Source organism: Heteronotia binoei, chromosome 2, assembly GCF_032191835.1.
Source record: "Heteronotia binoei isolate CCM8104 ecotype False Entrance Well chromosome 2, APGP_CSIRO_Hbin_v1, whole genome shotgun sequence".
In the NCBI taxonomy this organism is placed as follows: Eukaryota; Metazoa; Chordata; class Lepidosauria; order Squamata; family Gekkonidae; genus Heteronotia; species Heteronotia binoei.
The window spans coordinates 177,956,054-177,980,769 of NC_083224.1; the positions used below are offsets into that span (position 1 = coordinate 177,956,054).

The 24,716-nt window shown below is 46.2% G+C and overlaps 1 protein-coding gene across 1 annotated transcript; it reads left to right on the forward strand.

Moving 5' to 3' along the window:
• The first annotated feature begins 404 nt into the window (after positions 1 to 404).
• Positions 405 to 23,818, forward strand: PHGDH (phosphoglycerate dehydrogenase). Its single transcript, XM_060232569.1, has 12 exons — positions 405 to 663; positions 7,253 to 7,404; positions 9,820 to 9,885; positions 10,305 to 10,359; positions 10,446 to 10,544; positions 10,708 to 10,840; positions 11,579 to 11,727; positions 12,112 to 12,264; positions 16,807 to 16,939; positions 19,864 to 19,991; positions 20,913 to 21,135; positions 23,563 to 23,818. The coding sequence occupies exons 1-12, from the start codon at positions 418 to 420 to the stop codon at positions 23,715 to 23,717; spliced, it is 1,692 nt and encodes a 563-aa protein (XP_060088552.1). The 5' UTR covers positions 405 to 417; the 3' UTR covers positions 23,718 to 23,818.
• Positions 23,819 to 24,716: the final 898 nt, after the last annotated feature.

Here is a 24,716-nt window from a genome sequence, read left to right on the forward strand (position 1 = left end):
ATTTCTGGAATTAGACTTGGCAACCTTTAGCGCGATGCGAAGTTTGGTCCGCAAACAAGCCACTTGGAACGTGGGGATTCCGAACCCCTTACTTGGACCGGGAATCAGGAACACGCAGGATTTCTGGCAGGGGGAAGCCGCCGCAGGTTTTCCAGAAGCCCTCTCCTATCTGTTGCAAAACATGTACACGAGTGCAGAGGATGGCGAGGGAAGTCAGCAACGTCTGAAGGGGATTCCAAGCAAGTCACCTTTCGGGATCAGCCGCCTACTGGTTGCAAGCGCGCTCTCCCGAGGCGGCGCCCAGAGCCACCCGGCGCCACGTGCAGAGGAGCCCGGCGGGCCAAGACGGGCGGAGGGCGGCGTGAGAATCCCGGGGCAGGGGGCGGAGAGGAGGGGGCGGGGCTGCGCGACGAACCAATGAAAGGGGAGGGCGAGGCGCGGCAGCCTCTCTCTCGCCCGGGCCCCGGAGACGCCGAAGCTCTCGCTCCTTTTTCTTTACTTTCTTCATCGCCTCTCTTCTCTCCGCCGACGATGGCCACGGTGCGCAAAGTGCTGATCAGCGACAGCCTGGATCCGGCTTGCGCCCGCATTCTGCAGGCGGCCGGCATCAGCGTCCTGGAGAAAGCCGGCCTCAGCAAGGAGCAGCTGCTGGCCGAGATCCGAGTGAGCCGCCGGGCGAGGGAGGGAGCGGGCGGGCGGGCGGTGGGGAAGGGGGGAGCATCTCCTTGCCTGCCAAGAGCGGGCTCCTCTCCTATGTGTGGGACGGGACTGCCGAGGGGTTTCTTCTCAAAGACGCAGCAACAGCTGGATAGCCAGTGGTTTCAAAGAAGGGGAAGGCTTGGCTGGGGAAACTCTCTAGCTTGGCAAAATACTGGAGGGGGGGGCAGAGTGTTGCTAACTTTGGGTTGGAAAACTCTTGGAGATTTGGGAAAGGGTTGTGGGGGGGAGGGACCTCGGGAAGGTATAATAAAGAACACAAAGATTGGATTTCTACCCTTCCCTACCTGTTAACAGGCTGTAGGAGTCTCGGAGCAGTTTACAATCTCCTTCCCCACAACAAACTCCCTGGGGCTGAGAGAGCTCTTTTCAGAACTGCTCTTGTGAGAACAGCTCTGCGAGAACTCGTGACTGACTCAAGGTCGCACCAGCAGGTACATGAGGAGGAGTGGGGAATCAAACCTGATTCTCCCAGATACGAGTTTGTGCATATAACCGCTGCATCAAACTGACTTTGCCGTAGAGTTCACCCTTCAAAGGTGCCATTTTTTCTAGGAGAACTGATCATTGTAGCCTGGAAATGGTTTGCAATTCTGAGAGGTCTCCAGGCCTCACCTGGAAGTTGGCCCTCCTTAGGGACTTCCTTCAGGCTTCATTCCAAGCAATGTGAGTAAACCTCCCCACCCCCCAGAACAGGGATATCTAGCTATGCTGGAGATGAAGGGGGGAAGCCTTGACCCAATTTTTGTTGTGTTTAGCTTGTCTTTTCACTGAATGGGGTTTCTAGTGTCAGCTGCCTCACACACAACACCTCTCCCCCATCTACTCCAGCGATGTGGGTGTCCAGACCCATTCGCACATTAGGAAAGACACAGGTCAGGTCTGAGACTTCCACCTTTTGTAATAGTCACACACAGAGTCTAGGCTTCTCTTCTGTTCCTGCATTCTGTGCTTTCTCTTCAATGGAGATTGCTGTGGTTGCTTTTCACACTTATTTGCCAGTCCAGTTCACCTGTGACAGTGTAACATCGATGCATCTTGCAAGTACTTGCAGACCTCTTTCTAAGACAGAACCAGCATTCACTTGGCAAACAGAAGCTGTAGCTGGGTCTATGCAGGAGCGAAATCACACATTCAGCTGTACCCGTGTGGAGTGTTAACATGAGAATTATTCCATGCACATATAAAGAAAAGTCAAGTGCATGCTGTACATTGATTGGGGATGTGTTCATTGCAACTTCTGTGCTTTCCTTCTGGATGTGTTGATGTGCGGTTAGCAGAGCTTTACCCTCCATAGGTTTTTCCTTTTCTGTGTAAAATGGGGCTTGGATAATTTCTGGCAGGATTTGGATTGGCTTAAAGAATCGCTGCCTGTTCCTGCCCTCCGACTCTGCTTGTTGGGACAGGGGACCCAGATCATTTGCTTGGGAAGCGGGAGAAGGCACTTGCCTCCACCTGCCTGGCTGTAGATCATACCTCTGGGAGGGATTAAAAACAAGCCTTGAAGAGTGAAAGGATCCAAAATCTCTGCCTTGATGTATCAGCATTCCTCGTTCTTGCCCCTCAGGCCCAGCTGATTACACATTTCTCCCGCAGTCCGGCTTCAGCTTCTTTGTGATTGTGAGAAGAAGGATAAGATTACTCTGTGAAAGCACATTCTCTTAAAATGAGTGACTGGTCTGAAACCTCACTGCAGAGGCTGAACAGCGATACCTTTGCATGTGTGGCAGATGCGGTTCAGTGTGGCCAAGTGCAAAGTAATGCACATTGGGGCCAAGAATCCCAGCTGCAAATACAAGTTGATGGGGTGTGAACTGGCAGAGACTGACCAAGAGAGAGATCTTGGGGTCGTGGTAGATAACTCACTGAAAATGTCAAGACGGTGTGTGATTGCAATAAAAAAGGCCAATGCCATGCTGGGAATTATTAGGAAGGGAATTGAAAACAAATCAGCCAGTATCATAATGCCCCTGTATAAATCGATGGTGCGGTCTCATTTGGAATACTGTGTGCAGTTCTGGTCACTGCACCTCAAAAAGGATATTATAGCATTGGAGAAAGTCCAGAAAAGGGCAACTAGAATGATTAAAGGGTTGGAACACTTTCCCTATGAAGAAAGGTTAAAACACTTGGGGGTCTTTAGCTTGTAGAAATGTCGACTGCGGGGTGACATGATAGAGGTTTACAAGATTATGCATGGGATGGAGAAAGTAGAGAAAGAGGTACTTTTCTCCCTTTCTCACAATACAAGAACTCGTGGGCATTCGATGAAATTGCTGAGCAGTCAGGTTAAAATGGATAAAAGGAAGTATGGTACTTCTTCACCCAAAGGGTGATTAACATGTGGAATTCACTGCCACAGGAGGTGGCGGCAGCTATAAGCATAGCCAGCTTCAAGGGGGGTTAGATAAAAATATGGAGCAGAGGTCCATCAGTGGCTATTAGCCACAGTGTGTGTATATATATGTGTGTGTGTGTGTGTGTGTATATATATATATATATATATGTTTTTGCCACTGAGTGACACAGAGTGTTGGACTGGATGGGCCATTGGCCTGATCCAACATGGCTTCTCTTATGTTCTTATGTGTGTTTTGTATACAGACTTGCATAATGATGTACACTTTTGTGTGATCTGTGCTATCAAATCGCAACTGGCCAAGGGACTTTCAAAGCCATTGAGAAGCAGAGATGGACCAATTTTGCACTAGGGCTTGTTCCGGGTGGAGAGCCCTTTTGCCCCAGGGCTTCTCCCCGTTTGCGCAAAAGCTGCCACAGAGCTGCTAGTTGGCGTGCCGCTTTTCCGCAGCAAGCAAAAACCACTTATCAGAGGATCTCGCTTGCTGTGGAATAGCAGCACATCAACTTGCAGCTCCGAGGCAACTTGTGCAAAAATGGAGAGAAGCCCTGGGAGCAAAAGGGCTCTCCACCCGGAACAAGCCTATTGCAAAATCTGTCATGTCTGTAGCCTTCTGCTGCAGAGTCTTCCTTGGTGGTTCCCATCCAAGTAGCAACCCTGCTCAGCTTCCAAGATCTGATATCAGGCTATGCCATACCATTCCACTTCCTAACATTTGCAGAGAGAGCCCAGTGGCCAAAATGGACAACATCAGCCCCAACTGGAAAATATCTGGAATAATTGCTCATAAAACTTTTGAGGCTGAGATTTGTGAGACTTCAAGGGGAGGAAGTTTGACAGCATTGGTGTCATGAATCTGGGGTCTCCTGGAGAAGGTGCTCCTGAGAGATTTGAAAGTTCTTGTGGTCCTTGTGAAAGCTTGAAGGGACAAAAGCAAAAATTTGAAGTGAACCTCAAAGATCGTAGGAAACCAGCATGGCTCACGGATTAGCAGTGCAAGATGCCTTTGATGAACTACTGCATTTCACAATAGATTAAGTCTCTGGGGAATCACCAAAGACATAAGAGAAGCCATGTTGGATCAGGCCAATGACTCATCCAGTCCAACACTCTGTGTCACACAGTGGCCAAAAATACCTAGGTGCCATCAGCAGGTCCATCAGTGGGGCCAGGCAGTCCTCTTCGGGGTATTTTAGAGCAGACTTCAGGCTGTATTCTTCAATCATCATCTTCCAAAATCTACATCTTGATGAACTTTATGCCTAGATAAGATTCTAGCCATCGTGATCTTGACTGTGATCTCAGAGCAGTGGCTGAGTAAGGGTTTCTGTTGGGAGCAGGTTGTGGATGTCATGCCGGTCTCCTTGATAGCCAGACAAGAATAAAATATGTTCGAAGCACTTTGATCTTTTCAGGGGTTTTCCCCAGCGAGGTGCAACGAGTTTCCATCAAAGATGCTGAGTCGTCTCCTTAAGACTCACTGTGCTGGGTGTATTGCAAGGTCTGCTACTACCTGTATAAGAATGCTGAATAAGACTGTATGGAGCTTCAGAGTCAGGTGTCGTCCAAATACTGATAATGTGGCTCTATTTTTCATTAACTGAGCACCTGGGAGTGGCTTTCTCTGTCTTGAATCAGCGATTAGATCTCACCAGCAGAAGGACTTCATTCCCTGTTTTTATTTTCCCCCAGCAGTCCTTTTTGACTGTACTGTTCCTTTTTTGCTTGCTGTTCAGGAAGACACCCCCCCCTTGACCCCTGCAAAAGGCTGATCGGGCGATTCTTGTGTCAAAAAGCCATACAGGACAGAAGGCTTCAGAGAGAAGGGGGAATCAGCTGAGATCACTACTCCTTTCTCTTGTGCCAGCTGAAAACTGGTTGCGGCCAACTGGTTTCTAGAAAATAGTTATAGAGTTGAACATATGAAGCTGCCTTATACTGAATCAGACGCTCAGTCCATCAAAGTCAGTATTGTCTACTCAGACTGGCAGCGGCTCTCCAGGATCTCAGGGTGAGGTTTTTCACATCTATTTGCCCTGGACCCTTTTTAGTTGGAGATGCCAGGGATTGAACCTGGGATCATCTGCTTACCAAGCAGATGCTGTACCACTGAGGCACCATCCCTCCCCAATGGTGAGGGACCTCTAGTCCTACCCTCTGCACAATGCAGGAAATTCACAAATACCTCCCCTCATACCCCCAATGACTCCTGCTTCATTCCCAGAAGATGGCAAAAACAACAACAAAAACCTCCAGGAACCCTGGCTAAACCAGGCTGGAGAAAACTGCTTCCTGATCCCAAAGCAGCAATCACTGGGTATGTAAGAACGGGCCACAAGAACCAAGCACTGATGCAGCCCTTTCTTCCCTCTTATGATCTGCCTAAGTTCACAGCTTAAAAACCTCCAAAGGAGGAGAGCCCACCCCCTCCCACTGAGGAACCGCTTGATGGTCAAGTGGATAATGAAGAACAATATAGAAGTGAATCTGGACAGAAAAGAAGTGATGCTACTGAAGAACAATCTGCTGTCAATTTTATTAATTACTTTCAACTGTGCTACACATTTTTGCCTCTGTTCTCTTATGAACTGAGTATTTCCAATGTTTTTTTTTTAATTAAAGTATTGTCCTATCTAGTTAGCCACTTGAGATTAATTTTTTTATAAATAGAAAGGCTAAATAGATGTTTTTCTAAAACAAGCATACAGTAAAACGGGTGACCAACGGTAGCTCTCCAGATGTTTTTTGCCTACAACTCCCATCAGCCCCAGCCAGCATGGCCAATGGCTGAGGCTGATGGGAGTTGTAGGCAAAAAACATCTGGAGAGCTACCGTTGGCTACCCCTGCAGTAAAACCGATATAATGATGGGGACTCCCTCTGTGCATATGAAGAGCCTGTGTATGTTCTTGGACCCCATCTCCTACTAGAGAAACAATCTGGTAGCGTTGTCAAGCAAGTCTTTTTCATTGGCATCTGGCATGTATATTGTCCTCCCTTCAAAATAATGCTAACTTGCTTCCAGGCTGGACTACCATAATGTACTCAATCTGGGGCTGCCCTTGAAAACAACACAGGAGCTTCAGTTGGTGGAAAGTATACCTGTTTGTCCACTGGTTAGCATTGGATGATGCATACATATACAGCCAAATTTACAGGAATGCCACTGACTTCCTGTTGGCTTCCAGATCCAGTTCAGAGTGTTGGTTTACCTCATGGACCCACATAACTGAAGGATGGCCTTTCCCCATGCAATGACATGGGTCTACTGAACAGGCCATTCTGGCTGTACAGTCCCTCTGTATGGGGACAGCTGGAACACATTCCTTTTAGGTGACTACCTCTGTTGAAAACATAAACCCGCCTTATACTAAATCAGACTGATAGATCTGCCAAGGTCTGTATTTTCTGTTGGACAGTAGCTTTCCACAGTCTTTCACATCACCTGTGCCTGCTCCTTTTAACTGGAGCTGCTGTGGATTGAACCTGGGATTTTCTGCATGTTCTTTGGGACCTTCTGTTTCTGTAATGGGCTCAAAGCCCCCCTCATTGCTAACATTTTGCACAAAACAAGCTCATGAGCGATTGCTGGCATCTGTCGTTAGCTGGGTTTTCTGAGTTCTGTTTTTGTATTCTGGTTCATTCTTGTCTCATTTTTCAGGCTGTAACCAATGTGCCTTGTGGTCTTGTAATTGTAGTCGATTGCATACAACCCTGAACAGTAGGAAGACAGAAATGCGTGTAATTGTGTGAAATAAACTAACCTTTGCACAGTTCTACTTCATTTGCATAATTTGTACTGGTTGTGAAATTCAGCTTGGTGCAGAATTCAAATCCCAGAACACTGGTGATCAGGGGTGGAATTCTAGCAGGAGTTCCTTTGCATATTAGGCCACACACCCCTGATGTAGCCAATCCTCCAAGAGCTTACAAGGCTCTTTTTTGTAAGCTCTTGGAGGATTGGCTACATCAGGGGTGTGTGGTTTAATAAGCAAAGGAGCTCCTGCTGGAATTTCACCCCTGCTGGCGATGTTGTCTGTAGCGCTGCTTGCTGTCTCTGCGGGTTGGGGAGGGAAGTAGGAGAGAAGCTTCAGGCAGTGGCACAATGCTTTTGGAAGCTGTGAGCTTTTAACATCTCTGAACCAAGGCTTAGGTCGTTCTGCTTGTGTTTCTTCAGGACTGCGATGGGCTTATTGTCCGCTCGGCAACAAAAGTGACTGCTGACATCATCAACGCTGCCGAGAAGCTGCAGGTCATTGGGAGGGCTGGCACCGGAGTGGATAATGTGGATGTGGACGCTGCAACGAGGAAGGGGGTCCTTGTTATGAAGTAAGGGAAGATTCTGCCTCCCAGGTGGAGTGCTAGAGATCAGTGGAGAGCTTGGGGCGGTGGTGTTGGGGCACAGAGGAAGGGGAGAAAAACTACGTGGGAATCCAGGGCACCTCTCTTTTTAGAGTTTCTTTCCCTTAGCAGAGTAGTGGCAGGATTTTCACTCATGAGGCTCTATGTACTCCTCCAATTTCTTATCCTTGAGTCTTTTATTTTGGGATTGCTGCCTGAAAATGGTGTGCACTCATGGATGAGGGCTGAGCACATGAACCAAACCGAGCAGAAGTTTGGTGAGTGTTCAGGTAAGGCTCCTTCCCCAAACCTCAATACAAGGTTTGCGAACTGGCCACAGTTTGAACCAAACTTTGGCTTGGGTCTGGGGTCTGTGCCAATTGCTATTATTCATGGAGTTTATTTAAAGGCAGGGTTTCTTTTGAGCAGGAACGAACAGGAACGCAGTTCCGGCTGACTTGGCGTCAGGGGGTGTGGCCTAATATACAAATGAATTCAGCTGGGCTTTTCCTACCAAAAAGCTCTTTGTGAAACAATGGTGATGTCATGGGGGTGTGGCCTAATATGCAAATGAATTCCTACTGGGCTTTTTCTGCAAAAAAAGCCCTGTTTAAAGGATCCCATATAGCCAAGTTGCCCAAATAGGAATGCTCACAGCTTGGGAGAAAGAGCAGTAGCTTGTGCTTTCTATGTCTCTGGTTATGCTGTGTAGCAGCCTTCATAGCCTGGACTAGCTTGATTTCATCAGATCTCAGAAATTACGGTAAGCAGGGTTGATGGGAGGCCTTCAAGGAAGACTCTACATCTGTAGACAATGGCAAACCACCTCTGCTTTCCTCTTGCCTTGAAAACTCCATGAGGTAGAACTTTACAGGGGTGACATGAGTTGGCTGTGATGATGGTATAGCAGAATTTTGATTATATCTCTTTTTGCGGGTCATGCATGTTTTTCATGAAGCTTGTGCTCAAACGAGGTTCAGCTACTGGTGAACTCTTATTGCATAAGGTTTTTTTCATTTTATCTTTGACAGCTAATTGAAACAGTTAAAGAAATATTAGATTTGTTTTCTCTTAATAGACATTAAAGAGTTAAGTTTGACCTTATCTTGCTTTAGGAAAGACAATGAGGACATATTCTTAGATGTTTACCTCATAATTAGTTATGAACCACTCATTTATCTAGATAATAATAGTATGTTTAAGATAACAGAGATTTAGGGTAAGATGTCTTGCTATAAAAACACTTTGATGTGATAAGCAACTCAGCTTTTTCTGGATGGAGCTCTCTAAAGAGATTAGGTGAGATTTTTTTCTCTGTGTTGTTTGGCTTTACAGGAAATGTTGTAAGAGCAGTTTTAAGGCAATAACCCCAAAGCCATTTTATTTAAAATTTACTATGACAAAGAAATGTTAGAAGATCTGGTCAATTCGGTACTTGCTTTTGCCATCACTGTAGAGTTAATTTTCACATGCTTTTATTTCCTAACATCTTTTTTTCATTTTTCTAACAAAGATAATTATTTCCTTTTTCAATGAAATATAAACTCTCTGAAGGTTTACCACTTGGTTTCCTGGTCTTAGTTCAAAGAACAGAACTCTCAGTACTTTTACTCATACTATAAGAATTTAAAAAGCTGATAGATTTTATCAGATAGATCCTGGAGATATCTAATGCTAAATGCTCTAACGATACAACATTTTGGAAGTCATTAATTCATAGGGTTGCCATAAATGAGAACCAACTTGATAGCATTTCACCCACACAACAAATGTTATAATAGCTGAATTTGTTTAGAACTATTTCATCTAGGTGCTCTAACTGGATGCAGAAGTTACAATGGCACACTGAAATGTAGGGCTGAAAGCTTCCCTGAGGAGTGGTTATAACCTCTTGTCGGTAAAGCAGAACCTTAACATGAGGACTTAGCGCTATATATAATAATTATCATAAGGCAGTGTCTGTGGTATAGCCAGGAGATCCTAAGATTGTCTGGCAAGCAGAATGTCTAGCTCTTTTAGTATTATGCCCCACTAGGTGGTGGTGATTTAGATTTGTTTTTAAGGCAGGAGACATTTCAGAAGTGGTTTGCCATTGCTTGGCTTTGTGTCACAACCCTGGTATTCCTTGGAGGTTGCCCTTCCAAATACTAGCCAAGGCTGACCCTGCTTAGCTTCCAAGTTCTGATGTGATCAGGCTAGGTTGGGCTATCCAGGTCAGGGTGTAGAGCTACAAATCGGTGCCTAAGCATGTCCAAAAGTGCTCAGGTACTTAATATTCCAACTACTCATAGGAGGCAGGGCTTCTTTGTTTGGCTTAAGGCAGATGTGAACCTTTTGAAAGGTGTGGGCTGTGTTATTTTGGGCATGCAATCTAACTTTCTCCCCCCCTGCTGTGCTCCACAGCACACCTACTGGCAACAGCCTCAGTGCAGCAGAACTGACGTGTGGTATGATCCTGAGCCTAGCCAGGTAAGTGGCCTGACTTCTGGAGAAAGAATGGGGCATCTCAAAATCACATGGCACGTTGGCTTGATCTGCAGGTGCATCTGAACTTCTAACCCAGAGCACCTTGCTGTTCCTCCAGTCCCAGAGCACTGGAAGACCTTGCAGTTTTTCCATTTCTGGGCAAGACAAGCAGAGTCTCTACCACTCAGCCCTTCCCAGTGGTCAGGCATTGTGAACCAAATTCAGCTTCTGAGTTGCTTTTAGGGGCAGCCGATCATGACTTCCCAGAGTTACAACAGGCAGACAGTTGCTCTTAACCTGGAAGACACTGAGGGGGAGGGGCAAAAGGCAGCATAAAAATGCATTAAATAAAAGCAAAGACTTTAGAGCAGCCGTTTATATAACCTGTGCTTTTGACTTGCGGCTGTGTCTGATCGTTCCAGGCAAATCCCACAGGCTGCCGCCTCGATGAAGGAAGGGAAATGGGACCGCAAGAAAGTAAGAGACGGGCGCCTTCTCCATCACTGGGGGGTGGGGGCAAAAAAGGAACACCTGTTCACAGCTGTGTGCCTCTTCTGTCCTAGTTCATGGGGATGGAGCTTCAAGAGAAGACCTTGGGCATCCTTGGACTGGGCAGGATTGGACGAGAAGTGGCCATCCGAATGCAGTCCTTTGGCATGAAGGTAAGAAGAACATTCAGCTGATCAGCCTTGGTCAGTGGAGATGCAACTGGTTGCCCCATTCTGTTGCCCTGGACTTAATTTTCTCTGAAGGGCTGTTGAGCCCCTGTTTGAGAGCAGAGATCCAAGCCATATTTCAAGAATTTGTGCTTCTTCTTATCATTAGACTATAGGCTACGACCCCATCATCACTCCTGAGGAATCGGCTGCATTTGGCGTTCAACAGCTGCCTTTGGAACAGATCTGGCCCCTGTGCGACTTCATCACAGTTCACACACCGCTTCTTCCTTCCACCACAGGTAAGGGGATCTGTGCTTGGGTTTGCAAGAGATCATTTGATTTGTTGGACGAATAAGAGCGTAAGAGAAGCCATGTTGGATCAGGCCAATGGCCCATCCAGTCCCACACTCTTGTGTCACACAGTGGCCAAAAAAAACAGGTGCAGGAGGCTGAATTTTTTCTTTTGGAAGGCTGCCAAAAAGCAAGACATATGGCACCAATTAAGCTGTGAGATGTGGGGGGGGGAGGCAGGAAGAGAAATCTGCAGCTTTCCTGGGGGAGGGAGGCAGTTGCTGATGGGAGTGGAGTAGATAGCTCATGCATGTGGAGAAACCCTGCTCTGACTTTGAAGATTTCATCAGGCGTATCTTAGGCTACAGTCACACACACTAAAGTGCTTTCAATTCACTTCCAGTGGACTTTCTAACTGGATTTACTGTGTGAACTGGCAAAATCCTGTTGGAAAGTGCATTGAAAGTGGATTGAAACTGCATTATTTCACATGTGTGAAATACAAATTTTCAGCCCCTTGAGGGTTAGAAGCATGTTTTTTTTAAACCGACTTTCTCAGGATAGTGTTCAGTTCCCCTTTTGCATGCTATAGTCATGGAAATATCCTAAAATCAAATCTGGATAAAGTTGGGGAAAACTCACTGGGGTTTGAGTTCAGTATCTAGACTGGATCAGGAGTATGTGTGTATATTGTTTGGGCAGTGGGGCTGTAGTGGTCTCTGCTTCCACTGTTGTCTTTTCTCTAGGGCTGCTGAATGACACAACATTTGCTCAGTGCCGGCGTGGGGTCCAGGTGATCAACTGTGCCCGAGGGGGCATTGTGGACGAGGGAGCTCTCCTGCGGGCTCTCCAGTCTGGGCAGTGTGGGGGAGCAGCCCTTGATGTATTCACAGAGGTAAGATGGCCTGATGCTTCCAGCCCTATGCCAGTTGGGTGTAGTGGTTATGAGCGGCGGACTCAAATCTGGAGAACTGGTTTTGATTTCCCATTCCTCCACATGCGTCTGCTGGGTGACCTTGGGTCAGGCACAGTTCTCTCGGAACTGTACTCACAAGAGCAGTTTTTGGAGAGTTCTCTCAGGCCCACCTCCGTCACAAGGTGTCTGTTGCGGGGAGAGGAAGGGAAGGAAGTTGTAAGCCGCTTGGAGGTGAAGGGCAGGGTATAAATCCAGGGTGGCCTCACCAATGAAATGTTGTTAGGACCTCTTGCAGGAAAAGTGTAGGTCTTGGTGTGACTTGCTTGGCTGTTCCTTCTCCCCCACCCGCTTTCTCTCTTCCAGGAGCCACCCAAGGACAAGGCCTTGGTGAACCACCCCAATGTGATCAGCTGTCCCCACCTGGGGGCCAGCACCCGAGAGGCTCAGAACCGCTGCGGCAGGGAGATCGCCCAGCAGATTGTGGACTTGGCCCAGGGCAAGGCCCTGACTGGTGCGGTGAGTCTTCCTCTTCCTAAGTCACTCCTGTCAATCAGTTAACGGAGCATTACTCATCAGTTGCAAAGCCCTTTCAAACAGGGCAATCTCAAGCAGAAATGCATCCTTCTAAGCCACTGAAGTCAGTGGACTCACGAAGGTGTAAGTCTTCTTAATGGTGGAAAGTTCTGCCAAGTCACAGTTGTCTTATGGCGACCCTGTAGGGTTTTCAAGAGAAGAGACGTTCAGAGGTGGTTTGCCGTTGCCTGCCTCTGCGTAGCGACCCTGGTCTTCCTTGGTGGTCTACCATCCAAGTACTAACCATAGCTGACTCTGCTCGGCTTCCAAGATCTGATGAGATCAAGCTAGCTTGGACCATCCAGGTCAGAACAAGTCTGCTTAGGCTGGTATTATTAATCATCAGAAGTGTTTACATAACCTTTAGAGTCTTTGCTCCACTGTAACTGTGGCTATCTTAACTATTCACCCATTAGAGGTGTTAGAGCAGGGGTGGCCAAAAAGTGGCTCAGTGGCCCCCTGTGGCTCTTTCACACATATTGTGTGGCTCTCAAAGCCCCAGGGCTTTTTTTGAGCAGGAACACAGTTCTGGCTGGCTGGATGTCATGGGGTGTGGCCTAATATGTAAATGAGTCCCTGCTGGGCTTTTCCTACCAAAAAAGCCCTGCAAAGCTCCCATTGACCTGCTTGGTGAAGGCATTTGTCTTTTTAAATCACTTCTCCAAGCAAAGTCAGCTGGCAGCTTGGAGAATGCATTTAAAGTTAAAGTTGCTATCTTCCCACATCTCCCTCTCTCCCCCATCTTATTTTCCTTCCTTTCTTCCGGCTCTCAAACTCTGACGTTCATATCTGGTGACTCTCAAACACCTGATGTTTATTCCCTGTGGCTCTTACGTTAAGCAAGCTTGACCACCCCTATGTTAGATGCATTAGAGGTGTTAACTAGCTGAAGGGCATCAGAGGTATTAACTAGCTTTGTCTAACTGATGGTTTGTCTTTTATTCTGAATTGGTTTGAAATTCCCATAATTACGTTTTACTCTGTTCTTCCTGAATTTTGTGGCCCCTTGGCCCTGTTGTGTGTTTTTTTTCAAACCTTCTACATAAAAGGTCTGTGTTATTTGGGATCCAGACATAGCAGATGAAATAGTGAACACTTTAATGTTGTTAGTCCTTAAGATGCTGCTAGAGTCCTGTTTGTTCTTGTTCTCTCTGTAACTGTAGGTCTCCTACTGTTTCTCCACTTCGAACAAAACATCTCTTGCAATGTCTGTTAGCATTGACAGAACAAACTTGAGTCCTGTTGGCACTTTTAAGACCAAAAAAAAATTATTCTTAGTGTAAGCTTTTGTGTGCATTGCACACTTTGTCGGATACATTGAAACAGAGTCACCAACCATTACATATAGGTAGTGTGTGAGGTAGGTGTTGCCAAGAAGAGCCAATTAGAGCTAAGATTGGATTAAGGCAATTGGTAAAACCTTTGAATAGCAGCAGATTAGCATACAGAACAATATGCAAGAACTAATACCTCTGTTAAGCCCTGGGGGTTCCATTGTCCCGACTGAGTGTAGTAGTATCTGAGTGTTGTAATAACTTGTAACTCAACGATCTCCCATTCTATTCTGTTTCTGAAATTCTTTTGCAGCTGCTTTGAGGTCTCCCGTTGAGTATCCTGGAAGGTTGAAGTGTACAGGTTTCTCGGATTTGTAATTCTTGATGTCAGATTTGTGTCCATTTATCCTTTGGCGTAGGGTTTGACCTGTTAGCCTGTGTAGAGAACTGAAGGACATTGTTGACATTTAATGGTATCTACGGTGTTAAAAGATGAGCAAGTGAATGAGCCTGAGATGGTGTAGTTGATGTTTTTAGGTCCCGTGATTGTGTTGTCTGGGTTTTATGTGGCAGCAAAGTTGGCATCTGAGTTTATTGCAAACTCTGGTACCAGTATCCATGTTCAAATTAGATTTTGTATTATTATGGGTGAGGAGTTGTTTAAGATTGGGGGGGGGGGGCTGTCTGTGGACAAGAAAAGGTGAAAAGTGTCATTTTTCAGTAGAGGTTGCTGATGACGCATGGAACTGTTTTGAATTGAGAGATGTATGTGACCACTAGTGGTGTTCTTTTATTGTCTGTTTTGGGCCTGTCTTGCAACAAGTTTGCATCAACATGATGATGATGAATGAATGAATGAATTGTCACGGTCAGATATTTGACTGGTAGATGGTGTTCTGCAATTTGAGATCTAGCCAAGTTCTTGGGACTTGCACAAATGTAATCTCTGTTCCTTTTTCTCTTCCTCCTCATCCTCCTTCCCCTCCCCCTCCTTTTTCTTTTTCCTTGTTCTTTTGCTGCTGCTGATTCCATGAATCTCAGCAATTTATGTTTAGTAAAGCTGACCTTAACTTTGCAAAATGAAGGTTTTGGAAGGCACAGGTTTGCAAGATGCATTAAGGACAGGTCTAGATAAAAACCAATACAGCACTGTTCATCTGAACTAGCCTCTCGTGGCACCTGGCCATATCGCAGAGTGCCAGGTTTGATAACAAAAAACTTGAGCAGGACATGAAGGCACAAATCCCACCCAAATCTAATTCTTTGTAATAAATAACAATACACATGTATTAATAAAGGACATGGCAAAGTAATATGAACAGTATATAATAATCTCTCTCTCTCGGCTTGGCTTCGCGAACGAAGATTTAAGAAGGGTGCAATAGTCCACGTTTGCTGCAGGCTCGCTGGTGGCTGACAAGACCAATGCGGGACAGGCAGGTCCGGCCACAGTGGCTGCAGGGAAAAGTCTGATTTGGGGTTGGTGCTGTAGCAGTGCGATTCTTCCTCAATCTCCTTTTGTCCTCAAGACCAGCTATGCGTGCGTTCTCAAAGGAAGAGACAGCCTGGTGGATGGTGTGCCTCCATGCTTTGCGATCTGAGGCTAGGTCAGACCACTGGTGATGGTTGATGTGACAGGTGCTAAGGGATTTCTTCAAGGAGTCCTTGTACCTCTTCTTTGGTGCCCCTCTATTTCGATGGCCGGTGGAGAGTTCGCCATACAGGGCAATCTTGGGAAGGCGGTGGTTTTCCATCCTTTTATTTCCATCCTTTTATTATATAATAATAAAAAATACAAAAATACCACCATATACACATTATTGCAGCTGACAGGCAAAAAGTATATCCACTTCCGAACAAATCAGTCCTTCCTACTAGTTGAATAACATTGAAGAATTTTACAATTAAACTTGAAGACAAGACGTTCTCAATGAAATTCAATCGTTAAAATAACCCGTTGAGTTCTTGGCCCTTTGGATTGCTTACTGTTATGTCATATATTAATATCGATGCTTTGAGAACTCCTTTTCTTCATTGTTCCCACTGTGGATTTGCAAAATTGTGAATTGTTCTACTCTCTTGAAAAAGGTTTATGATACTGGAACGAGTTTTTTTTTTTTAACAATTAAATTCCATTGAGAACATCTTGTATTTAAGTTTAATTGTAATATTCGATATTATTCAGGATTGATTTGTTTGGCAGTGGTAATATGTATATGGTTTATTTTTGCTTATCATATGCTGTTCATATTTACTTTGCATGTCCTTTATTAATATATGTGTAGTGTATAGCATCGTTGTGTGTATTGTTATTTATTACATAGAATTAGTTTTGGGTGGGACTTGTGTGCCTTGTTGTTCTGCTCTCTTCCCCTTCCCCCCCCCATCCCAGTTCATCATTATCACAAAAAACTTGTACAGCAGCATGTTCAGATTTTGGCAGAACCAACTTTTCGGCAGGTTTAACTGCTAACTTTTTAAGGCAATGACAAACAGGCAGACACGGAAGCAGAAGTGGTGGGTCACATTTCAGAATGGGAGCACTGAGAACAATGGGTCCTAAATTTTATAACGCAGTTCTGAGCAGAGTTATACCCAGGGCTTTTTTTGTAGCTGGAACTCCTTTGCATATTAGACCACACACACCCAGATGTAGCCAATCCTCCAAGAGCTTACAGGGCTCTTAGTACAGGGCCTACTGTAAGCTCCAGGAGGATTGGCTACATCAGGGGTGTGTGGCCTAATATGCAAAGGAGCTCCTGCTACAAAAAAAAAAAGCCCTTGTTATACTTTTCTACAGCCATTGACATCAGTGGACTTAGAATGGTGTAGCAATGACCTGGATGGCCCTAGGTTAGCCTGATCTCATCAGATCTTGAAAGCTAAGCAGGGTCAGCCCTGGTTAGCATTTGGATGGGAGACGACCAAGGAAGCCCAGGGTCACTAGGCAGAGGAAGACAATGGCAAACCAATTCTGTTCACCGCTTGCCTTGAAAATCTTGTGGGGTCACTGCACGTTGCCTGTGACTCGATAGCACTTTCCACCCCCAAGATGGTGACACTGTGAGTCTCCCTTGAAGGATGAAGTTTGGTATGGAGAAATCGCACAGCAAGGAGGCTGTGAACTGAATCCCTGGATCCAGGAATCTCTCTTTGTTAGAGACCAGCCCTCCTTTATGCAATCTCATGCTCCTGTTCTTCTTTTCTTCAGGTGAATGGGCAAGCTCTCAGCAGCGCATATGCACCCCATTCCAAACCATGGATCACGTTGGCTAGAGCTCTGGGTGCCATGCTGTGTGCGCTCACCCAGCAAATGAACAGAGGCGTGCAGGTGGTTACCCACGGTGAGATGAGAGATCCAGGAAGGAAGCAGGAATAGCTTCACCTTTTAGCTTCTTCCATAGAAGACTCTTTGCCTTTTCTGGCCTTGCTCTCTCATCTCCCTTTACCTACAGGGCAGTGTGTCCTCTGTGTCTGCAAGTGTACTACATTCTCTGTAAAGAAACATCTGGGTTTTGCAGCCTGTTTAAACCATGTAAATGAAACATGCATATTTTTACTTTAAAAAACTAATTCTGCTTTTTTATAAGTAAGAGAAATGTCAAAAAGCCAGTCAGCTGATACACTCCCCCTTGAAGTGTCTACACCAGAGGTCTCCACCTGTTTGAACCTGTAGGCACTTTTTGGAATTCTGACACAGGGTAGCAGGCACAATCACAAAATGGCCACCATAGGAGGCAAGGCCAACCACAAAATGGCTGCCATAGGAGGTGAAGCCAGCCACAAAATGTCAGAAAATAAGTTAAAAATGTCAGGAAAGAAAAAAAGAGAGAAAGAGAGAGAGGGAGGGAGGGAGAAAGGAAGGAAGGAAGGAAGGGGGGGGAAGGGAAAGGAAGGAAGGACTGAAGGACAGAAGAAAGGAACTCCCAGGCAGAAGCTCTGTTTAACAGGGTGCCTTTTTATCTGCCTAGCCAATTAGAAGCCCTGCTGGAGAAAATCCTATAGTTGGAGCCATAAGGGCCAGGATCTTGCTTTATAACAGACTTGAGAACTTGAGGTGCTGAGCCTGTACCCCATTCTATGCTTTTACAGAATACACACAGCCCTGCTTATTTTGCTTCTTGACCAGCCAAATGCACTCACATTCTGCCCTCCCTGTTCTTTCTCCACTTTGGCTTTTGGACTAGCATTTCTTCTTCCTGCATTAGATTAGCATTCTTCTTCCTTAGTGATCACCTTTCCTTAGTGATCTTCCAGGAGTTCTTATTTATTTATTTGTTTGATTTATATTCTGCCCTCCCCGGCAAGGCAGGCTCAGGGCGGCTAACAATATGAGGGTCCGCAATAGCATGCCCAACCATTTAACAGTAAATATAAACAATATTAAATATAAAATGTTAAAACATTTAAAACATCTGGTGCTAATGCAATGTATCCGAACAACAAGATATTAGTGATGGTAATCAGACTCGTCGATTTTTAAACTTCTGGAGGTCCCAGGCAAGCCACCGGTGGTGTTTCTGGGCCCAATCCATCGCTGTAGATGTCATTATGAAAAGGCGTGGCGGAAGAGTGCCGTTTTGCAAGCCCTGAGGAACTGTGTGAGCTCTCGCAGGGCCCTCACCTCCTCAGGCAACTCATTCCACCAGCTGGGAGCAGCAATGGAAAAGGCCTTGGCTCTTGTTGACGCAAGCCTAGCTTCTTTGATGCTGGGGACCATCAATCTGTTTTGGGTTCCAGACCAAAGTGCTCGCTGGGGCATATCAAGTGTGCCCATTCTGGACTGCCACATCCATGGGCAAGGGCCCTTTGGTCAAGGGTTTGACATAAGACTCTGCATTTGGCTCTAAATCATAGTTAGGCTTAGCTGCTTTAGGAACAGGCTGTTTGGTACCCACTTAACTCAGAGGAGAGACCCAGGCTGCGATCACCCATACTAAATAATGCAGTTTCAATCCACTTTCAGTGCACTTTCCCACTTGAATTTGCTGTGTGGACTGGCGAAATCCAGTTTGAAAGTTCATTGAAGCTGCATTTTGTAGCATGTGTGATCGCAGCCCCAGTTGCACTGTGCAGAGCCTGTTGCTGAGAGACAGAGGATCTGCTTTGCATGCAGAAGATCCCCAGAATCTGGGAAAGATGGGAAAGACCACAGGCTGAGACCCCGGGGAACCACTGCCAAACAGAGCAGATAGTTCTGATCTTGATAAATTTGATAGGCAGCTTAAGGAAGGAGCCATGGGGGCAGTGGTAGAGGATATTGTGACATACAGCATCTCTGGTTAAAAGGTAGTATACAGGGTTGTAATTCTAGCAGGAGCTCCTTTGCATATTAGACCACACACATACCTGATGTAGCCAATCCTCCAAGAGCTTACAAAAAAGAGCCTTGTAAGCTCTTGGAGGATTGGCTACATCAGGGGGTGTGGCCTAATATGCAAAGGAACTCCTGTCAGAATTCTACCCCGGGTAGTAAAAATCTCAACCTGAGATCCTGGAGAGCAGTTAAAGTAGACAAAACTGACCTTGCTAGACCAAAGGTCTCACTCTGTATAAGGCAGCTTCTTGTGCTTTTGTGGGTTTCCCAATTCCATTTGAGAGCAGAAGAGGCTTTCCTCCAGCACTCTCTGCTGCTACCTCTGTTGGGGCGGCTCACCTTTTTATTGGCCCCGCTTCTGTCTCTTAACTGTCACCCGTCAATTAAGCAAAAGAATCTTTCCCCATCACTTTGTCTCAAACAGCAGGAAGAGCTTTGCTTGGTTAATTTCTGCGTGTCGGGCTACTGTACAAAGCATGGGATTTGGGACGGTAAAAAAAGGGGGAAGACTGCCAAACCTACTAAGGGACTTCTGCCTCCTGTCTCCGTGGAGGAGTGGAGATGGTAAGCGAAGGCAGTTCACAGTCTTGCCGCAGGAGAAATCTGTGGCTGGTTGTAGTTTAGTCAGGGACTTCGGTCTATTGAATGGTAGGACGCACATGAAGCTGCCTTATACTGAATCAGATCTTTGCTCCATCAGGGTCAGTCTTGTCTACTCAGACTGGCAGCAGCTCTCCAGGGTCTCAGGCAGAGGTCTTTCACATCACCTACTACCTGGTCCCTTTAACTGGAGATGCTGGGGCTTGAACCTGGGACCTTCTGCTTGCCAAGCAGATGCTCTACCACTGAGCCCACCCCAACGATTTAGCCTTGGGACTGTGTGGCAAGGAAAGGGAAGCAAATGTTTCCAGGTACTGCAGTGACTCAGTCATCTTCTGTCATATTCCTTAGGACCAGCTTTGCAGAAGGCCAGCAGCTACTTGATTCCTGCCGTGGCAACGGGGCTCCTTAAAGAAACAGCGCAGAAGGATGTGAACCTTGTGAACGGGCCGCTCCTGGCACAAGAGGCTGGGCTGAAGGTACACAGCATCCTCCTGGGTCTAAAGTCCAGTGCACTGGGGAACCTTCATAGAACTGCAAGTCCGCCCACCATGAGATCTCTGTGGGCTATCTTGCTTGTTTGCTTGAGAGAGGATGCTAGCTCGGGGCCAAGACTTTACAAGCATATGGTTGGCAGAAATTCAATGGGTACAGCTGCTGCGGCGCAAGGACATGCAGGAGAGGGCTGCACATGTTGAATTTTTACCTTGTTGTGACAGCTGCTGCGTCAAGAAAACAGCTGTAGACCTTGTTATCATTCTGCCTTCCATGTCAACCAAGATCTTATTTAATGTATTTACTTCATTTATACTCTACCTTTCTTCCCCAGTGGAAACCCAAAGCTGCTTATGTAATTCTGCTTCCATTTTATCCTCACAACAACCATGTGAAATAGGGTTAGCTGAGAATGTGTGACTGGCCCAAAGCTGCCCAGATGGCGATGATGACCATCATCAGTCTGTGTTGTAAAGCCAGGAGAGCCTAAGATTGTCTGGCAGTCAGGAGTTCTAGCTCTTTTAGCATTAAGCATCAATAGGTGGTGAGCTAAACTTGTTTTTAGGCAAGATACCTTTCAGAGGTGGTTTGCCATTGCCTGCCTCTGTGTCATGACCCTGATATTCCTTGGAGGTCACCCATCTAAATAACTAGCCAGGGCCAACCCTTCTTAGCTTCTGAAATCTGATGAGATTGGGCTATCCAGAGAGGCTGTGGCAGAGTGAGGATTTGAACCTGGGTTTTCCGCATCTTAGCCCAACGCTGTAACAACTGCACTACCTTAGATCTGCTCACTGCCATGTATGGTCAAGCTGGGTCTGGTTGAAAAGACCTGGAACCTGTCTTCTCCATAGAAGGATGGACACTCCTAAGCATCTAACTCTATCTTCTCCATTTCTGTGCAGATCACCGCCACCCACGGTGACAGGACACTGGGTAATGAAGGCGGGCTGCTGCAGATTGCTGCCCAGGGCTCCCCCTACAGTTTGGTCGGCTCAGTGCAAGGCAGCATGCTGGTCCTCCATGAGCTCAACGGAGCCGTCTTCAAGCAGCTCGTTCCTCTCACTGGCACGTTGCTGTTCTACAGATCCAAAGCCTCCAACGCCAGTCTATTGTCAACCATCACTGGTAAGGGAGAGGCATCCTGTCTAAGCTACAATTAATTGGGACTGGAAAGGCCTGTCTTACCTAACGGGAACAGGGGAAAGGACATCTTTGGTTGCCATCCCACACACTAAACAATGCACTTTCAATCCACTTTCGACGTACTTTACAACTGGATTTTAGTGTGTGAACTGGCAAAATCCAGTTGGAAAATGCATTGAATATAGATATATTTGTTTATTTGTTGTTTGTTTAGTTAATTTATATTCTGCCTTTGTTTATTTGTTGTTTATTTTGTTAATTTATATTCTGCCCTTTCTTGAAACTGGGTTCAGGGCAGATGACAACATAGATAAAACAATTAAAACTTACAATTTTGAAATGAATTGAAAGTGTATTATTTATTTTCAAATTATATTGAAAGTGCATTATTTAGTATGTGCGATTGTAGCCTTTGTGCGGACAAAAGCCCTTCTGCTTTCTCAGAAGTGTATTTCCTGCTGGTAACTTGAGTCCTTACTGCCCTGGGGTTTGCTGTTTTAATGTCACCCCCTTGCACTGTTTCCATTGGTAATCCTGTTCCAGAGACTGCTAGGACAGCATCTTTGGTACCCATGCAACATTGCCTGAAGTCTGGGGTAGCAGTAAAAGACCATTCTCTTGTGTCCTGGCTTAGAGAGAAATGAGGGGTTTAGCTTTTGGGGGGGATTATGTAGAATGTATGGGAATGGTTGCCCTTGATGTGGACAGCCTAGGTTAGACCGATCTTGTCAGTTCTTAGAAGCTAAGCAGAGTTGGCTCTGGTTAGAAATTGGATGAAAGCCCACCGAGGAAGTTCAGGGTTGCTACACAGATGCAGGCAACGGCAAGCCACCTCCAGTTGCCTCCTGCCTTCAAAACTCTATGGCAGGGGTGTCAAACTCTTTTGTTATGAGGGCCGAATCTGACATAAATGAGACTTTGTCAGGCCAGGCCATATTGGGCTGGACTGGGCCATGTGGGTACCTATTTGAGATTAGGTAGCAGAGATATAAACTTTATAAAAAACACAAACATAATGATTTAAACAAACAAACTTGAAACATGCTCAAATCATTAACAATCATTGGTCTTAAAGGTGCTTTCTTTGTAGTTCTCCCAAGGAATCCAGGGAACTGGGCAAAGGAAGCTCTGGCTCTTTCCTTCCTTCCCCAGGGGATGAGGAGGGGGGGACCCTCAGCCAATAGAAGGAAGAGAGGCTTGTCTCAGTAGTGCTGCTGTGAAATAGAGAGATCCTGGCAAAGCAATCTATCCCTCGTTCCCTTCCCAAGGGAGGAGCCTCAGCCAATGGAGAAAATAGCTTTGCTCTGTAGCTCCTGTGCGATTGAGCAAGCCTTGCAAAGCAAGCTGTGATGCAGAAGGAAGCAGGAGAGAGGGAGAAGGAAGCAGATGACAGCCAGTTGCTCGGGGGCCTGATAGGAGTCCTCCGGAGGCCTGATTCGGCCCCTGGGCTGCATGTTTGACACCCCTGCTCTATGGGGTTGCTGTAAGTTGACTGGCTTGGTATCCCTTTCCACCACCGTGAGAATGATTTGTGACTATAGCTGCCACTGTTTGGTGGTTTGAAGATTTGGATGGGATGTTGAGAATGGGGCTCCCAGGATAAAGAGTAGGAAATGCCTAAGGAGGGACATGTGGGGAGGCATGATTGAAGACATTTTAACACTTGGATCCAATGAAAAACATGATCCTTGGGAGAGAAGATGAACCATGGGATTCAAGTGAAGGAATGAGCCCTGCTTCTTGGGAGGAGTTTGGCCTTAGGTGGTTAGAATCTGTCTGGATCCCCTCTGGAAGACTGCTAGCTAGAGTTGCCAACAGGGCTGGAGAAAAGTGTCTCATTCCTTTAAATAGAAGGTTGATGTATGGAATCCTGTAGTGAAAGCATTTCATGGCATGGAAGTTCACAGCATCTTCTGTAAATAACATCCCATGAAGCTTCTCTTAAAGGGCCAGCATGTTCTTCCCCAGGCCTGTTGGTTGGCAAATTGACTCCTAGCCTTGGCAATTTTGGTTTATTTATTTAAAAGGTTTCTCAGCCCATCTTTCTCCCCAAATTTGGGTAAGATAGAAGATATATATCCCACCCTCCACTCCAAGTCTCGGAGCAGTTCACAAATCTCCTAGATCTTCTCCCCCCACAACAGACACCCTGTGAGGTGGGTGGGGCTGAGAGAGCTCTCCCAGAAGCTGCCCTTTCAAGGACAACTCTGCCAGAGCTATGGCTGACCCCAGGCCATTCCAGCAGCTGTAAGTGGAGGAGTAGGGAATCAAACCTGGTTCTCCCAGATAAGAGTTCGCGCACTTAACCACTACACCAAACAACCTGCCCTTTGATGTAAGGACAGAGGCCTGGGATCAGTCGCACCCATCTCTGTGGAGATGCAAACTGAGTGTTCCTCTCTTTTGAAGGTCTGTTGGGGAAGGCCAGAGTGGAGCTGCTATCCTACCACCATTCCAGCCCCGTGGCTGGAGAGGAGTGGAGCGTCCTGGGCCTCTCGTCCGCTCTGCAGAGCCTGCAGGAGCTGAAGCAGCATGTCTCAGAAGTCGCTCAGGTTGCTTTGTAGGCCGCTGGCAGAGACCCTGGCAAAGCAAAGTCCATCGGAAGTTCCCAGCAAGCGTCCTTGAATGTAAAACGTTCCAAATCCCAATAAAGAGATCACCAGAAGTTGTAGCTATTTATTTCTATATCCGGGGAATCGCTTATCCCGCTTTTCTCTCCAGCAGGGACACCAGAGTTGCTGATGGAGAATGCGAATACAATTGAAATGCACAAACCATTGAAATAAATCAAATGCAATGACAATAAACAAGAGAAGCAAAAATCCCCAAAGATACACTAAATATCGTGGTCTGGTGGTCACCAGGGTGGTCCATGGGTACGAGCCAAAGGTCAGCAGTCCTTTGACTTTTGTGAAAAATTTATGCCTCGGCTCAGGTTTTAAGTGTCTGCAACAGGAGGGAAGGAGAAAGCTCGACCAGAATTTAAGCAGCTGGTAGTCATCTTCCCATAACTCCCTCACTTTTGTGTCTAGTGTCCTTTGAACCTATCCAGAATAAGTTATTACATTTTGGGAAGGAAGAGGGGATATTTTCACATGCCTGCCCTGCAGTGTTGGCCGTGGGATCTACACATTGTACTATTCTGACGTGGTGGGAGCAGTTGCCCTGCCATGCTTCTTTGAACACCTCCAGTGCAGGACTTACACATGCCCAGAATTCGACCCTGGACTGTACAATGTGGAGCTCCCTGGTCCCTTATTTGTATATCATAGTTGTATCCAATACTCCCTCTAAGGTGTGGAATCTTGTGAGCAAAAATTCTATGTAATGAGCTACTGGTATAAAAGTTATGCGCAAGCGATTTTGGCTACCGCATAAATTAGTTTGTTCTGGGGCTGTGCTTCCTGAGCGAAGACAAAAATGTGTGAGCCAGAGGTTAAAAAACTGAGTTAGCTTACACTAACTGAGCTTAGAGGGAACATTGGTTGTATCTTAACCATTTTTTGAGGCACTCAAGGCCCACCCATGCAGGGTTTCCGCACTTAACCTCACACCGGATCTAT

What these genes read in the sequence shown, in the direction of transcription:
- PHGDH (XM_060232569.1), top strand. Translation starts at nt 418, where the DNA reads ATGAAAGGGGAGGGCGAGGCGCGGCAGCCTCTCTCTCGCCCGGGCCCC. An exon ending in AAGGGGGTCCTTGTTATGAA is followed by an intron (nt 7,405 to 9,819) that starts GTAAGGGAAGAT and finishes TGTGCTCCACAG; the next exon opens with CACACCTACTGGCAACAGCC. An exon ending in ATGATCCTGAGCCTAGCCAG is followed by an intron (nt 9,886 to 10,304) that starts GTAAGTGGCCTG and finishes TGATCGTTCCAG; the next exon opens with GCAAATCCCACAGGCTGCCG.